Source organism: Biomphalaria glabrata, chromosome 17 (genome assembly GCF_947242115.1).
Source record: "Biomphalaria glabrata chromosome 17, xgBioGlab47.1, whole genome shotgun sequence".
NCBI lineage: Eukaryota > Metazoa > Mollusca > Gastropoda > Planorbidae > Biomphalaria > Biomphalaria glabrata.
In genome coordinates this window covers 11,754,723-11,772,863 of record NC_074727.1, presented here as the reverse complement: position 1 = coordinate 11,772,863, position 18,141 = coordinate 11,754,723, and the positions used below count along the sequence as shown (strand labels likewise).

The window sequence follows — 18,141 nt, the reverse complement described above, 5'->3', positions numbered from 1 at the left end:
TCCTGGCCATGTTTCTTTCTTTTACTAATTTATCTAATTCAGGTGTCCAAAAAGGTTTGTATTTCTTAACTTGGCCTCGAGGGATGTATTTTTTTGCTGCTTATAAGATAATGGAGACTATAGTTGTGTAGGTTGAATCGACGTCTGTCTCAATTATACTTGATAGTCTTGTGTCTGTTTCTTGTGAAAAAGCTGCCCAGTTAGCTTTTTTTTATAGTTCCATCTAGTTGTTTTGTTGGATTGGTATCTACCTGGCGTTCCAATATTGAGGAGTATAGGCCTGTGGTCACTACCTATGTCTTCAAGTACTGTTATTTTAGAAGAGTCGGTAATGTCTGTAGAGATAAAAGTTAGGTCAGGTCTGCTAGTTGTGTTGTGTGCTCTGTGGAGGAAAGTTGGAGGTGTAGTTTTGTTTTGCAGAAGGTGTAGGTTAGAGGCATTTGTTACATCCTCTATTTCTTTGCCACGCTTGTTGTAGTGTGGGTAGCCTAGGGAAGGTGTGTGTGCATTGAAGTCGCCAGCTATTATTGTCCTTGTGTAGTGTGGTAGTTGTATGTCTATTTCTGCTGTTGATGATGGTGGGCAATAGTAGTTTTTGATGGTGTACTTTGTTCCTCCTCTCCAAAGAAGTATTTCCTGCGTGTCGATGCCTGTATTGTTCTGTATTTGTTTTACTGTGGCTTGTGTGTCGTTTCTTATGAGGGTCATAATTCCCTGGCATTTGGTGCAAAGGCATCTGTACTGTGTGTAGCCTGTGATGTTTATTTTTTCTTGGGCAGTAGTGTTTCTTGCAATAGCGCTATGTGTATATCATGCTTCTTGAGTATGTGTTGGAGTTCTGTTGTCTTGTTTTGTAGGCCTAAGATGTTGAGTTGCAAAAGAGGAAGTAAAGGTCATCTGTTTCTGTGGCCTACGGTTAACGAGGGTGTCATGTAGCCAGCACAACGACCAACCGCCTTTATAAAGTATACTTTTCCCCGACTAATGTCAGGTACCCATTAGAGCTGGGTGGACTCAGAGGCGCCCAAAGAATCCGAAATTAAAAATCCCAGGGATTAAAAAAACCAGGGACCCTCGGTTCGGAAGCCAAGCGCTTTACCGCTCAGCCACCTCGCATATGTGTCCCGCATAGAAATCAAATCCGTTTGACCAATCTTGATAAACTAAAACTATTCCTTAGATCATGGCGGAGACCGTAGTGTATGTTTAATGTCCCTCCCAAAAATAAAAAGAAAACAACAAACAAACTAAATGTATCTCTATTAAAGAACGAAACTTTTTAACATATCGGGTAAACCGTTTTCAAAGTATTTTTATATTTGATATGAATGTATCGGCTTAACGCAATTTTAACAATCTTCTGTTATTTTCGTGGCGAAAGAAAAAAAAAAAACTTGAAAGGAACATTAGCCAAGTTTGACATATATCTAAATCCAATCCATTAGATTAGTAACACCCAAACTAAGGCCCGCAGGCAATATCCGGCTAGTTCAAAATAAAACTGTTTTCAAGTATAGATCCTTAAGTTTATGTAATACAAACTTTGCTGAAAGCACTGCGAATGTCAAAGCATGAAAACTTTTTCCAAACACCTTTACATCATGAACTATTTAGGGGGGGGGGGGGTTCCGGTATAGCAAAAGCTTTCTTTTTAATGTTTTAATAAACCAATCAATAACTTTAAAAATTCCTAGACTTGAGACAGATTTTACCAGATTCAATTAAAAGTACAGCTGTCCCGAGGATAAATTTTTTAGATGAATATTTGAATGTTTTGGATTGAATTATGTTTAAAAAGAACAAACAAGTCAATGGGAATATTTTTTTAATTTTATTTCATCATCATTATCACATGAAGTCAAAACAAATCTTCACTGTTTCTCAATAGTACAGACACAATGCAACAAGTAATTCACTGCAAGTCATTCAACATTTTCTAGTGACTTTCTAAAGTGAACACATGATAAATATACTTTTCTTAATGTTAAAACTGCCTTGACTAAGACAAATGAATACATAAAAAAAAATATTAAAGAAAGGTTTTTAGTTCCACTCAAAGGTAATGAGTTCAAATCCATTCATACATTTTTTTCCTCACTAAATAAGAAGGTTTAATCTCTCTGAGACCATCTAGTCAAAGGCCATAAATCTACACAAGATCTACAAATGCCTAATAACTAAGGCAAAATTTAATACAAGAAGCTACTATGGCAGGAATTTGAAAAAAAACTATTCATATAAGACTCCCAATAATAAAAACTTTTTACACTAAATCTACTTTGCTTACAACAATAGGCTAATAATTGACAACTCTTTGTAAAGTATAACAAACCCTAAAATCTCCATGGCATGCACGAATCAAATGAAATATATTAATTGAGCATTTCATGATTGATAACAAACACAAGGAAACCCAGGAATTCTTTAGAAGTGTTTAGTTGTATTCAATATCTGTGTTGGGATCTAGATTCATTTTTTTATTCACCAAGTTTTTGGGTTAGGCATAGTACTTGCGATTAGTTTCAGGATTCATTCATATTTATATGGCTCCTTTAGTCATAAGAGACAATACACAAATATATTTTATCAAGATTCATTTATATGGCTCCTGACTTGAGAGACAATGAATGTACTAATTGGTTCAGTATTAATATTGAGAGAATTAGCAAGATTTAGAGCAAACCTTAAAGTTAAAGTGTAAAGAAATGTTTATTTTGGTAATAGCATGAGATTCATCAAATGATAATTTGATTTTATTCTACTGATAATTTACTTGCTTATTTTTAACTTTGATTATAATCCTGTCTTTCACTTCTAAAGAATTCCCCTCAATACAATATTGATTTTTTTTTAAATTTCATACTGATCTTTCAATAAATAAAATCTGCTCTAGATTGAGAAAGTGTGAAAGAAATACATATTTATAGTTTTAAATCTGGGATATCATTATCATAGTAGTCTTCTTAAACAGTTACAGTTTGAAAAGCAAAGAAATTTAATCGATTAAAATTATATATTAAATCGTAAAAAACTAAAAAAAAACAACAAACAAATGTATGACAATCTGAATAATCCTTATTAGAATCTTTTCTAATAGGAATGATACTTATACCCATCTTTTTGTTCTCAACTTGTAATGGCTTAAGCACCTTCACATTTTTTTTCTTCTGTTAAGTCTAAGTAAATATTTTATCTTCCATATTGCATGCATTTGTTTCTCAGAATGTTTGCTGATTTTTTTTTTTCATTTTAGACCTTCCTTTTGAAGTATATTTGTATGTACACATTTTTCTACCTTAGTTCAACAGGAGAAACAAATGAATGGAGAAAAAAAAAACATGTTTCAAATATCCAACTGAGCAAATAACATTTTTTAACAGTTAAACATTCGCAAGGAAAAAAGAACCCAGCTTACTTGTATGACAAGTTTAGAATTAGTCTTTAAAAATACACAACTATTTATTTTAGAAGCTGAATAAAAATGAATCAGGGTTAAAAAAAAAAAAAAGGAGCCAAGTATTGGTGTCCACCAAGCCTGGATTGTTTAATATCGTCTTCAGAGAGTGGAGGCTATACAGTTATATGTCATTGACCAATTATACTTTTACCTCAACACTACACACTCCAATAATGGATCAACCTTAATGCTTCTAATAAGATTAGGTAGTGAAGTGTTTATTTGACTTGAAAATCAACTCTAGATCTGTTTTATGAAAATAAACAAATTTGACAGATCAGTTTCATAAATTTGTTTTTTTTTGTCTGTTAATGTTTACAGAATAAAACATTTCAACTCATTAAATGCAGGGGATTCAGTGACTAAATGCCCTTGCAAGCTGATCAATGGACAATTTCAACAAAATTCATTCCACAGGAATGAACTGAATCAACTATGGTAATAGATCAAACACACTTAAACATGTCAGCAATGCAACAATACCAAAAAAAAAGTATTGTCATCACTGTACATTCAGAATCACACTTGAAATCATTGTCATTTCTCTAAACACAGAAACAAGATTGCTAAAAGCTATTCAATAAATCTATGAATCAAACATTTTTCATCTTAGCACTACACATTAAAAAACTAATTAATACTGAAGGACCTTAAATGTAATCACGATAATTCATAATCGTAACAACCATTTTGTTGTCTTGAAAAGTTAATTTACAAGAATGCAATTTACTCAAAAAATAATTTCACATTTGTAACATAATGTAGATAGCTGTATTGGACTAAACTCAATATAACAATGATTAAGGGATCACTTTTGTAGCAAACTATACAAAATGTCTGATCTACATCACAATAACAAAAAACATATTGGGAACATACAATTTTGAAAAAGGAATAATAAATCATGCTATCTAACTGGCATGTTATGGTGAAATATAAACCAGAAAACACATTGCATGCATTTGAACAATAGTACCACTTTAAAGTTAAATGGAACAAATATACAGTTCATTATAGATCAGGACAATATGTTGAATACATAAGTACTTATTTCACCAACACGGGTTGTAAGGCACGCTAAGTCAAGTGACCAAGTCATGTGACATGCTAAGTCAATTGACCAGGTCATGTGAAATGAAAATAGCTTAATACAGACACAATCTTTGTTCTAGCTTAAGGAGGCTTAGGAGTCACAAACAAAAGTTATGTTTTACTGAAAGATTACAAGGACAAAAAAATGTATACAAATAAGCAGAGCATAGAGAATATAAAACACTATAAGATGATAGTTCTTAACAATAAATAGCTAAATTACCTGAAAGATATTGTGATAAAGAAAAGGCTTTAAATCATTTCTAAACAAATCTGAATGCTTGGTTCTTTGCTTCTAATACAGCTGCAAATAAATCATGCCAATATTCCTCAATATATCATTCCTAATAATATAGCATCTATTGACAACAAAATGTTTTGCCTAATCCTTTTAAGCAGATTTGAATCAGACAAACTTCTGTAATAAACAAGCAGACTTGAAGAACGTAGATTATGGAAATTTGAAGGAAAGATAGAAAATGAAGACCTGAAGTTAGTGAATTTCAGTTCTGAGGAAATGAAGAAAAGGTTAAGGCTCTTAACAGATCAGTGTTCAAAGATTTGATCAGTGCTGCAGTTTTGTCCTGTTATAGAAAATCTAATTTCTAATATTAACACAAACAAATATTGTTGCTTTTTTCCTGTTCATGAATAAAGCAATAAAAAATAGCAACAGTTTATGCTAAGTACAACATCAGTAATTTACATTATGCTAGATTTGAACAATGTAATAAGTTATCTGTCTTATTTCACTAAAGTGGCTACCAACTCTGAGTTATCTATTTTTATTATTTTCTAAAGAACATAAAACATAGACTCTTATGTACAAACAATCTGTCAACATAAACTCACTTTAGGTCAAAATATGTACACATTGAATGCTTTCAACAATAAGTAGCATGGACACAAAATGATCTCACATATATATCACAAAGTTGGTTGTGTATTTTTTATGTAATGAACATTTTTTTTTACAGTCAACCAAAAATATTTTTTATTTCTTATTTTTCAGATAAAATTAAAACAAGAAAATTCAAGCCTAAATAAAATTTGATATGATCAAATATTTACTAAAAATACATTAACAGCCAATTAAACTTAGCTTGCTTTAAACAAATACAAATATTCTGGACTAAGAGAGAAAGTGACCTTTCAACTCATTGGGTCATCAAAAATGTTATCTGCATCCACATTGGCGTTTTTCCCTCCTGTTGCTTTCTTCTTGACCTCCTTTTTACCTTTAGGTGTTACAACAGGAGTGTCAGCAAAAATATCATCTAAAAACAAAATGGGGAAAGTTGTCTGCAAAAATGTCATGTAAAAGAAAATGGGAATGATACGTCAGAAAATAAACTTAGCTATAAATAAATAAATTATAGCTTTTATATAGCACTACTTTCATGCTTATATCATGCTCAGAGCACTATAGTCTAATCTCATTTGTGGACCAGTGGGAGGAGAAGGTATCAGGAAGAAGGTTTTCCGTGCTGCCTTTAGGTGCTCAGTTAACACAACTCTGCCTGAGTCGGGTGTCAAACCTCGAGCCACTTTCATAGGTAGCCCAACCAAGCCAAGTTCAAGCGTACTCAGCCTCTCGACCACGCTTCCCACAGCTATACTAAAAGTTATTTCTAAAACTGTAATAGAGTGGAGGGAGCATGAAGAAAGCTGGCTGGACAATTAAAAGAATGGACTGGACGCTCTCTTGATATCCTACTAAGAAAAGCTGCAGACTGAGAAAAATGGAGGGATTAGGTTACGCTGTCACAGCACCTGTGCGACAAAAGTCAAGGGACCAGATTATGATGATGGTGAATAGAATAATAATAATATAAAAGTTATTTAATGAGTTAGAGATTAAAAAAAAATAAAATTTACTACCAGCTTATATATGAGAAAGAATAAAAAAGAAATCAAATTCTTTGGTAGTTAACTACGGACAATAGTTGTATGACTTGGGGGTAGTTCTATTAACATCTGTTCTAAACTATAAAAGAAAATATGAATAATTGTGCTGGTAGACCAGATGCTTGTTCACAGCATATATAAAAATTCCTTATATAGATGTTATTCAAGGGAAGCAGTTGTAAAGCATTAGTTTGTTTATAGAATAGAATATTTTATTAACTATTGAACTCTAACTAGTTATGGTGGGGAAAGTTAGACCTGAATGGTAACAATGACTTGTAAAGAAGCATTAAGTTACATTTGGTTCAAAAGTAAACAGCTTTCATTAGCAAAATCTTACAAACAGAATCGAGTATTACAGTTGAGTAAGAACCAGACAAACTAATCTGGTAGGGTAGATAACCAGACAGATCTAAGTGAAAAATTGTAACCAGAAATGTAAACTCAAGTACTAACCAACATCATCTTTAAAAATAGTTTTCTTTTCTGTAGCTTTCTTTGTCACTTTTTTCTTGGTTTCTTTTGATGTGACTACTGGGATATCACTGAAAATGTCTGTTGTATCATTTAATAGCTTGGTGTCACTGGTCATTGCTTTCTTGGGTTTGGCTTTCTTTGTATCCTGTCATTAAGTTAAATATTTATTAAATATTATAGAACTATTACAATCTCTTTAATGTATGTAAAAAATAACTTGTCTACTATTAATGATTTAGCTATAAGTGAATACTGGATTTTAATATGTAGAAAATAAATAATCAGTTATATATTCATTATATAATGAAAGAATTTTAAATGAGTTACTTCAAGAGCTTTACTAGCAAACAAATCATCGTCATCATCATATGTTGCTTTCTTGGGTTTAGAATCTTTAAAAAGAAAAAATTATGAAAATGTTACTGAAAAAAAAATATATAAAAACAAATTAAACTAACAAATTAAACTAAAACTATGTAAAATTAAAAATATACCACTGTGACAGACCTTTTTTCTTTCCAAGGCTTGAATCTGCAAATATATCTTCTTCAACTTCCACTGGTTTGGTCTTTTTAGAGCTTGACTTATCCACTATGTCATTGGAAATCCCTGATTTGCTTTCCAACTTCGAAGATGCTACAGCATCCCCCAGAAGTGGATCAGGTTTTGTTTGCTCTTTTTTCTTTATAGAGGAAGAGGAAAACAAATCATCATCATCATCCAGAACCTTTGACACATTAATTGATTTAGATTTCACTGGAGCTTTAAAGAGGTCATCATCGTCTGCAATTTTTTTAGAACTGGTGTTACCTGCCTTTGCTGTCACCGATTTCTGCAAACTGTCTCCTGCTTTGAATTTGTCTGTGGTGGATGTGGAAAATAGGTCATCTGCTGTAGTTTTGTCTTTAGCATTTTTAGCGCTGAAAGAATCTTTACTGAAAATATCATCTTGTTGACTGGATTCTTTAACAGCACCTTTTAGGGAAGGCAGTGATGGTCCTTCTATCAAGTCATCATTGCCAAACAAGTCTCTGGATGCTGACTTAGGGCTGCCCTCTTTAGAGGCTACATGATTCTCAGCAGGAGAGCCAGCTTTTTTGGGAGACTCTGAGACTAGCTGGTCAGACAAGGATGGAACTTCAGGAATAGTAGGTGTAGTCGGTGTGGTGGGTGTGGTATCCTCAAAGCTGATGCCACTACTTCCTGCAGCTATCATACGTGCCTTGCGGCTTTGAGGCCTTCGCCGATTCAATTTTGGTCTATCCTACACAAAATTTCAAAATTTAAAATTTGATATATCATCAAAACAAACAAACTTAATGTTACATTTTAATTTTCTAAGCTTTTAGCTACAAAAAGGCCAAATTAGACACAATGGTGACCTATCTGATCGCTTCCTCATAGGGAAGGCATAAAGCAGTGCTGTGTACCTGCCCCAACTCTGTTCCCTATCTCCTTTGGTGTAATGTTGGATCAAATGAGGTAGCCACTGCATGAAGGCATCTACCTCAGGTTCCTCTCAGAAGGCTATGAACTAAATTTTCGGCACTTACTGTCTCATAGTAAAACAAAGAAAATGGTCGTAACTCTGTTCCTATGATTACGCCCTACTTGCTCACATTATACATGAGCTCCAGCTCAGAGCCAATGAATTTGTGTACAATGCTATTTCTTTTGATTTAACAATAAATCTCAGGAAAAAAAAAATATTATTTTCAAAAGAAACTCAGAACAATATAGGTGTCAGCATGAATATCATGATATATTAAACTACAAACAATCCAATGTAAGGTGTACATGTTTTTACCACAAGTGTTAAAAACTGCTCTTGGGCTCCATTCATTAACATTATTATTAATAGTAGTAATAATTGTAATACCAAGTAACAAAGCATACAAATAAAAATTACTTTTTCAAAATAGAAGCTTATGAATTAGTTATAACACATCTCACTGTTTTTCTACTCCTAGGAATTTTAAGCTCTAAAAACCAACCTTGCTTGCACTGGCCAAAACTTCAGCTTCTGCTGGTTGATCAAAGTCTACAGATTCTGAACGTTCCAGTGCCTTTCCTAAGCTTGGATGAGATGCACCAGGCAACAATACTGCGGGGTTGATTGTTGGAGATTTCTATACGCACAAAAAAACAATATTTCTATATGCACAGAAATTATTTTTTTTTAAATGACTTTCTTTTTAAATATTTAGTTTATTAATTTAAAAAAAAGTGTGGGATTAAATTCAGTGATAATTGATGCAAGTAATGATTTACAAATAAAATTGTTATTTTATTTATAAAGAGCTGTTAACAAACAAAATGTAGGCTCAAGGTGCTGTAATAACATTACAAACACAAACATGACAATAGAAATAAAAAACTTATCTAAAAAAGTTTTAAACAAGTAGGTCTTAATGTTCTTCTTAAAAGTGGTATAGCACTGAGAGTATATGTCTGAGATCAATGGGGAGTGAGTTCCAAACCTTTGGTCAGTGCACTGAAAAAGCCTGCAGCTTTTGAGGGAGAAACGTGGCACCACTAAAAGCGTTGAGTCCATTGAGCGCAGGGGGACATATGGAGTAATCAGTTCTCTAAGGTACAAGGGCATCTCATTGTTATATATACACTGATGACAAAGTGTGGCAACCTTGTAATCGATTCTCCCTTTCATGGGAAGCCAATGGAGCGTGCTCAAGAGCGTAGTAACAGAATCTTGTCTTGTTTTTCTAAGTACTATTCGTGCGGCTTTCTTCATCTGAAATTGCTTCCTTTTGATTTAGCTAACAAAAATAACCCAAAACAATCCTTAGACTAGAAGAATAGAATTGATTTCTCAAAGAGATAGTTCAAAAAGGAAGTGGGTTTCACCTGTTACTAAAATCAATGGTTATTCAAGGTGTGTGGTCAAAGGCCAAACTAATGTCACTCATTTATCAAAGTAAAAGTTTTTATAGTTTTCCCATACTCCTGTAGTTCTACAGTACAATTTAAGGTTTTGTTCATATTGAAGTACTCTAGGCATTCCATATATACTCATGTCATAAGTTGGGCTGAATGTCTTAACTATTGTTAATAAGTGTATGTATCAATATGTATACAATATATAAACATCTGTAAAAAAAAACTACAGACATTTTAGAACTGAAGCTGTTATGATTTTAACCTCATGCAAAAAAAAAGCACAAACAGTTTAGATAAAAGTTGTAAACAATTCATTTAAAAGTAAAAACTCCCTTTCAGACCTTTCAATCTATGAGGAAGATGATGTAAAGATCATCAGAGCTGGGTGGACTCATAGGCACCCTAAAGATCCCAAAATTTAAAATCTCAGTCTTCACCATGATTCAAACCCAGGACCCCTGGTTCAGAAGCCAAGCACTTTACCACTCAATGACCATGTCTCCAATTCATATAAAGTAATTATTAATTAAGAGTGAAATAATATACACAAGTCAATAAATCCATGTCAATCCAAAAGACTTCAAACGTTGATGTTTTATATCTAGCACAATGACCAGGTTTCTATCAGCACAAGTTGAACTCAGTAAAGTTCTTCAGAGACTTAACTATTTTAGAGTTACATCTGTTTTTTTAGAATCAAACTAAAGGTAGAAAAAAAAAGTTTTCCTGATGTGAAATTGCTCTGACAGTAAATTATTATTATTATTTATTTTTTTTTTATATTCCAAATACTTTGTTTTTTTTTTAAAGTTGAAATATATACAAGATTATTAGTCACAAGAAATATTAAACAAACTAAATATATCTTTGTAAATTTTCAAACAGAAAAAGGTTACATCTTTGCATAATGAAAACAAATATGAAAATGGTTAATTAAGAATGAAAAACAAAATACACAATGTTAATAAAAACAGGACTTTAAGGACATCATCACAAAACATTGCTGCATCAAATTCGAGACAAACATTGTACTGAAAACAGCTAGTCAAAAATCTCAACTTTGGCTACCACCTAACAATGAATGACTTGATAGCTCTAATAAATGTCTGGTTAAATAAAACAAGTTTTGTGATGAAGGCCTTCATGTGCATGATACTTACAAACTGTGTGGACTGAGCACTTTTGACAAGAGTAGCTGGCTTTGGTTTGTGAGCCGCAGTGGCTGGAGGTGGGGCGGGTTTGGTTTGGGCGGCAACAGGGGAGACAAGGAGCACGGACAAAGGATCAATGAAGACTGGCTGCAAGCAAGCACACAACATACAACATGATGCACAAGGAAAATAACAAAAGGTTAGTTTCTTAGAAATTATTTAGTATCCAAACGTAGTTATTGAGTTCCCTCCCTCCATCCCTAACAAAGAAAATTATAAAAAAAACCTGTTTCCTGAAAAAGTTAACAGAGCATAGATGTGTTTTTTTTGTTCTAAGCAGGGATATCTTTGATCTTTTAAAAATAAAAATAAACTAGGACAAAGTAGAAAAGTTTTAAGTTTTGCTTCCTTAACTGAAAACATTAAAAACAAAAAAGAAGTGGTGCAAAAGTAAATACATAAAATAAAAGGTAAAAACTCTTGGAAAATAAAGCGAAAAAAAAATAAAATTAAGTAATAATTTTTTCCCTAAGTATTTACGAATTCAATTTTGTAAAAAACTTAAACAATAAATGAACTGATAAATTTTATAAAAATATTTTAGAAAAGGAATTACATTTTATGTAAAAAGCACTTTTAAAAGAACTGCTATCACACTCAAGGATTGCATAAGAAAACATTGTAAGTTGGGAAGGAATGTTTAGGTAATAAAACATAAAGAAAAAAAACATACAAAAGTTCTTTTCTGTTTCTGTGAAAATATATAACAATGTGCTAAAGAATATTTTCCCATTTCAGACATGGACATTCAGAGTTAGATATCTAAACAATCAACAGAAAGGTGAACTATTCAATATGCAGAGTCATAGAAAGATTATTATTACAGTTAATGAAAATAATGTCCATGCATATCAAAACATCACACAGAACAATCATAGAAATTAAGGAAGTGCAGCAATGGTTTTCAATCTCTTATTTAGTTAAGTTATTTCCCTTTTAGAAGTAAAAAATTTTTTTTTTACTTCCTCTTTGGCCACATGACCTTTCCCAACAGAAACCACTGAAACTGAAATCAATGAACATTTAGTATTTCTTAAAAGTTTATTAAATATAGCAATAAAACTTACTGGTTCCTCAGAAGGTGGACTTGGTTCTGAAAATACATAATGCAAATAAAAAATGATAAATCAAAAATGTTAATAAGTTCTCTGACAACTAACCCATTTAATGATACCTGGCATAATTACAGAAAATTATGCATACTTTTTTTTCAACTTTTAATTTTTCCTCCCTTAATATGAACTGCAGCGATTGGACCCCATGATGACCTGCTAACTATCGTAAAAAAAATGCAAAATCTATGGCCATCTTACAAGATCTTTGGGGATCGCAAAGACCTTCCTTCAGGGAACAGTGCCAGGCAAAAGAAGAAGAGGCAGACAGAGAAAGTGATGGGAGGACAACATAGAAGAATAGATGGGCCTGCCATTGAAAGATGTTCTAGCTAAGGCAAAAGATAGGAATGGAGAAAGACAGTCAATGAATCCTGCATGGTGCCTCAACGGTCCAACAGACTTTGGGATAGGTAAAGGAAAAATATGAACAAACAATTTGTTACAACAAGGTCATAATTTTTATAGCTAATCCTGGCTAATAACCTTCACTACTAACCTTTAGCTTCTTCCTTCTCATCGATAGATTTTTTCTTCATGCCAGCAAAAGGATCAAGGCCACCAAACATAGATACAGCTCCTGCAGGTTTTTTAAACTTAGCTGGTTCTGGGGATTTTGCTTCACTCTAGGGGTTACAATGAATGTATAGTATTTAGAATAAATTGAACTTGAAATTAAAAAACAAACAAAACAACCACCTTAAATTAAGTTGTAATTCAAATCTTACTTCCTCTTTGGGGCTTTCCATAGGAGCAGACTTGGGTGCAGTAGGTGGAGGTGTACTTTTCTTTTTGGGTGCTCCAAACAAATCATCTTCATCCTCATCTTCTCCTCCAAATAGATCTACAGCTAAACAGTGAAACAAAAAGGTTTATAGCTATCTATTTGATTTTTTATTAGAAAATACATTTTAAAAGAAATGGACTTAAGAAGAAAAAAAATTTGTTTTTATTTTTACAAATTCTTGAAAAACTGACATTAAAGTCAAAAATCAAAGTCAAAAAATGAGGATGGTTATTCCAAGGAACTAGATACAGATCTTTAGGTTGCAATGGAACACTTGTAATATTGGATTGGAATGTAAGTTTGAAAATAATTAATAAAATAAAATAATCAGCTAACATACGAGGTTTAGGCTTTAAATCCTCATCCTCCTTATCCGCAGGACTAGGCTTTGTCTTTGCTGCAACTTCTGGGCTGGGTTTTGTCTTGACTGCAACTTCTGCAGGTGTAAGTTTGTCAGCATCTGATTTGGTGCGAGTCTTTGGCGCTACCTCAGGTGGTATGACCTTTTCTTTGGGTTCATCCTCCTTGGCAGCGTCCTCTTCACTGGGCTTTTTACTTTTCTTCAAAATGGCCAGAGGATCAATGCCGCCACCAAACATTGACACCGCACCTGCTGGCTTACGAGACTTTGTAGGGGAGGCAACTGGCGGCTCTTCCTATCAATGACAATAACATACATAGTTTGTGGATGATCACATTTTAAAGACAACTTACCTATGTATGTGTTTAATATTTGAAGAAAAGTTGATTTTTTGTTGTTGATACCAGGTTCTATAACTGTACTCAACAGACGTTATATATGTTATTTAACTTAGCACTTTATGACATCTGTAAGCACATTTTTGTTTAGCTCCTCTAGACATTAACTTAGTTTGCCAGTAAGGCCCTTTGAAGTCAAACCCTAACCCACCAAAATCTATTTGAAAAATAAAACAAATCTGTAAGACTTGTAATTTTACCTTGGTAGGCGAATCATTGGACTCTGTTGTTGTCACACCTTCAATTTTTTTATTGCCTGCACGTGGTTTAGGAGCAAATAAGTCTTCTTCTTCATCATCACCAGCAAATAAATCAACAGCTATAAGACAGACAAACATGAACATTTCTCAGACTCTTTTCATGACTTTGTTAATTTAAGACTAGCGTAACTAATACTTCATGTTTGACTGTTTAGAAAGATTGAAAATGAAAAATTTTGTTTCCCAATAATTGATATTAAAAAGTTATCTGGACAAACCTATCCTAATGTACATACGTGGTTTGGGCTTTGAGTCTTTCATAGAGGTGTCTGGTTCTTTAGTTGATGCTGTCTCCTTCTTTTCCTCTGGAATTACTTTCTCTTCTGACTTCCTCTTGTCTCTGCTTTCCTCTTTAGCTTCCTCTTTGGCTGGAGCCTTGTCTTCCTCTGCATCTGAAGGCTTTCTTTTTTTGAGCAGAGCTGAGGGATCCATGCCACCAAACATGGATACAGCACCTGCTGGCTTCTTAGGTTTCTTTACCTCTTCTTCTTGCTGCTGGGGTAAAAGAACATGTATCTAGTTAATGTTTATGAAGGATAAATTACACACTATAAAATGTTAATATTTGTGGGCATCTGTGAAGCTTAAACTATTCAGATTAAGTAATATTAAGAACTAAATATTAACATAGATATTACATGTTACCATCTATTATGCATGACAAATAGTACCATGAACATTTTAAAACTTATTTACATACAAATTCACTCAAATTTTAAGAACATACATATCTCAGCGTAGTCCAATTGTGTTAAATATATTAACTTTCATTTCTTTAAATGTTTGCTTCTTTGATTGTATTTTAATGTAAATTATAGGCAAACTCTATAAAATAAGGTTAATCATATATATTGTGAGTGTGAACATAGATCCACTAATATCAGACTATCATTATCATTAATAGACTTTGTCAGAAAAAAATTAGTACCAGATTTCTTTGTCAAATTGTTGATGATGTTAAGGTCAACTGTATCTCTGGCCAAGGGTTAAAGTGCAGGGTGTCATGTGGCCAGCACAACAACCAACCGCCTTTACTTTACCCAACTAAAGTCAAATACCCATTAGAGTTGGGTGGACTCAGGAGGGCCCTAAAAAAATTCAAAATCCAGGTCTCCACTAAGATTCAAACCCAGGATCCCAGATTTGGAAGCCAAGCACTTAACCACTAAGCCACCTTGCCCCCTTGAGAAAGCTGAGGTCCCATAAAACTTTTGAGTAACACAAAATTTCTATAATTTGTTTTGAAAATAGTTTATAAGTAATGCAAGAGTACTTGACAGAAAAAAAAGTCTTGAGCTTGCTATCAGATCTGATTGATAATGTCAAGGTTGAGGCAAATAGAACTTAAACTTTCACACAAAACTTCCTATTACAATAACTAATCTTTAACTAAATGTTAAACAAAAAATTATCTTTTTTTTTACACAGAATGCACAGTGACCAAATCTCAGAATCTTCCTAGTGCCATTAGAGAATGGAATGGGTTGCCTGAATCAGCTAGGAAAACCAATGATTTAGCATAGTTTAAGTCATTGATTAACATGCATGACTAGATTGACACATGAAATGCGTAATGCCTGTAATATATAAGTTATGCAGCAAGAGGGAATAACAAATAGTGTTTCTCCTAACTGACCTTGACCTCCATGGTATCACTGGACTCTGTGAGCCCACTAGTTGTCTGCACTGTTGGCTTCACTGCTGTAGTTGCTTGTGATGTCTTCACTGAAGATGATGAGAAGAGATCATCCTCTTCACTTTCTCCTCCAAACAAATCAGATACTGTAGATTTGGCGTTTGACTTTGCAGGGGCTGCTTTCTTCTCTGGTTCCTTTTCTTTAGGGGTTGGCTGTTGGCCAAAATTTATAGACAAGTTTCAACATAAAAATATAGTAAACCAACTAATTAATTAAATTTCTTTAAAAAAAAATTAGTTAATTTCTTTTAGTTCTATTATTTTATTAAATAAAAAAAATAGACTTTTAATTTCTTTTGCCCATTTTTGTGATTCAAGACAGCATTGGGATGTCAAAGATCTTAACATTACAGAACATGAGGTGTCCGATTTTACTGTTTTATACATTAAATCACAATATTGCAGATGGAATTTATTTATAATAAGGTCAGAGGAAAAGTCAGCTATAATGTTTCGAAGTAACAAAAAAAGTAACAAGATGCATTCTAATGAATAATGAAAGATGTTTTTACATAAAGGGTACAGTACCTTGGCTAATGGACCCTTGTTGCTGAACAGGTCAACAGTTGGTGAAGTTTCTTCACCTGCTTTAAACAAAAGGTCATCGTCTTCAAAAAGGTTTTGACTTGCCTTCTTGGAGTTCTAAAGACAGAAGTGTAAGTTCAGAAAATCTATAGCTTTGAATTACATAGAAAAAAAAATGCTACAATGTGGCTCAGTGACATCATTGTTTAGATTTATGCCCCATAAGTAATTTACAGCAAAGCTAAATATGTCAGTGCAGAAAACTACAAGTTAATTTCTCACCATTTACATGATTACCATAACCAATAAAAATAATCTTAGTAACACATTTTAAGTCAAGTTTTTGTTTTTCTGACATGGCCTAAATCCTCTAGTTTTGATTTTCTATTTGACTTATTCATGTCAAAACTTGGAAAACAAAGGCAGGAACTACACATCATACAAACCTGTTTGTCTCCTGATGATTTATTGGGCTTTGAAGAAAACAGAAAATCATCATCCTCTTCGTCTTCATCAAAGAGTGATGAACCTGATTTCTTTGTCACTGAAGCTGTCACTGGAGCTACCGTCTTAGTGGCAGCTGTCGGTGGTGCTACAGCTGCAGTTGGTTTAGAATCCTGAAAAATGAGATAAAAGTATGAGCATGATTATCTTCTTTCCCATTTAACAAAAATATTTCATGATAAATTTCATGATAAAGTCATGAAACATGAAATTTCTCAATGTCATATAGATAATAAATAAATAAATTTAAAACTCTGCTGCGATAATGCTATACCCAAACATGGTTTAAGCTTCAGGAGTCAACCCTAAGCAAAAATCAGGAGTAGGTGACTCTAAGGCAGCTTGCAGTGCTACACCCTAGCCAAACTTAGCCCAAACTTTATCAATACCAGCACTTTCTTTGGACACATCAGCTGAGTGGAGCGGGGAGGCTGCAGATGAGGTGACATTATTTCGACTATAGCAAATGCCCAGACTTTTATCTAATTTCTCTGATGGTATCAAAGGAAAGGGGAGAGCTTGCATATATTGCTAAGTGCCATTCAAGATTGCGCTGACTAACTTTATGGAACTCCTATTAAATAGCCCAATAATCCTCAATGTTATTTGTTTTTTTTTTTGTAATAAGTTTTTCATTAGATTTTATCTAAAGCTTCTAAGACATCTCATTAGACAGGTAGGGAGTTCTTATTGTTGTACTTTGTTGAGATATGTAAGACATCTCATTACAAAGGTAGGGAATTCTTATTGTTGTACTTTGTTGAGACATGTAAAACATCTCATTACTCAGGTAGAGAGTTTGTACTGTTGTACTTTGTTAAAATATATTCACCTACTAATATTATAAGTAGAAATGAAAGAAAAAAAAAGGGGTCCAGGAGATGTAATAATAAAGTTTCAAGCTAAATATTTTACACTTAGCCAAAAAAAAAAAAAAGGTTACTCTACAAAATTGTACTGGTTCCTACCTGTTTATCTTTCACTCCTAAGACATCAACACCACCAAACAATGACACACCTCCTGTTGGTTTCTTACTGCCAAATTATACACAGAGAAATGAAATGTACATTTTAGATAAAAAAGTTTTTGTTTTTTTAAAGACTGTTTACTTTTTTTGTATATACAAGTAGACATGCTTTGCATATAATCTTAACACATATATAATAAGTTTTTTTGTTTTTTTTTGCGTTAAGACTAAATAGTTCAGAATGTTCATAAGTTTAAAAGTCATAGTATCCTATCTTTATAAAATCCATTCGAAATACAAACAATGAGCTTTAATGAAAAAGAGGTTTACTTTTCTGCAGGTTTGGCTTGAGTTGAGAAGAAATCCTCATCACTATCATCAGCCTCATTGAACAAACTATCTTTAACAGCCTTTGACTTGTCAGACTGTCAGCATAAAGAATATTCAAGTAAAAAAATACAATTAGCATCAGCAGTTCAAATACAAT

At 33.1% G+C, this 18,141-nt stretch overlaps 1 protein-coding gene across 4 annotated transcripts in view; it reads right to left on the bottom strand.

The window, feature by feature from the left end:
• Positions 1 to 1,816: 1,816 nt before the first annotated feature.
• Positions 1,817 to 18,141, bottom strand: part of LOC106068079 (WASH complex subunit 2C-like) — a 48,389-nt gene continuing 32,064 nt past the window's right edge. Inside the window, exons 21-37 of one of the 4 annotated variants that reach the window (XM_056015851.1) lie at positions 17,985 to 18,079; positions 17,655 to 17,721; positions 16,629 to 16,799; positions 16,186 to 16,299; positions 15,598 to 15,810; positions 14,198 to 14,456; positions 13,902 to 14,020; positions 13,283 to 13,598; positions 12,884 to 13,005; positions 12,655 to 12,781; positions 12,111 to 12,136; positions 11,717 to 11,734; positions 8,929 to 9,063; positions 7,442 to 8,198; positions 7,262 to 7,326; positions 6,914 to 7,079; positions 1,817 to 5,826 (exon numbers count right to left, since the gene is read on the bottom strand). In XM_056015851.1, coding sequence (XP_055871826.1) covers positions 5,702 to 5,826; positions 6,914 to 7,079; positions 7,262 to 7,326; positions 7,442 to 8,198; positions 8,929 to 9,063; positions 11,717 to 11,734; positions 12,111 to 12,136; positions 12,655 to 12,781; positions 12,884 to 13,005; positions 13,283 to 13,598; positions 13,902 to 14,020; positions 14,198 to 14,456; positions 15,598 to 15,810; positions 16,186 to 16,299; positions 16,629 to 16,799; positions 17,655 to 17,721; positions 17,985 to 18,079 — 2,895 coding nt within the window. In that variant the 3' untranslated portion in view covers positions 1,817 to 5,701. Of the gene's footprint in view, positions 5,827 to 6,913; positions 7,080 to 7,261; positions 7,327 to 7,441; positions 8,199 to 8,928; positions 9,064 to 10,992; positions 11,131 to 11,716; positions 11,735 to 12,110; positions 12,137 to 12,654; positions 12,782 to 12,883; positions 13,006 to 13,282; positions 13,599 to 13,901; positions 14,021 to 14,197; positions 14,457 to 15,597; positions 15,811 to 16,185; positions 16,300 to 16,628; positions 16,800 to 17,654; positions 17,722 to 17,984; positions 18,080 to 18,141 lie in introns of all 4 variants that reach the window. The other 3 variants (XM_056015849.1, XM_056015850.1, XM_056015852.1) reach the window with 3 other exon arrangements.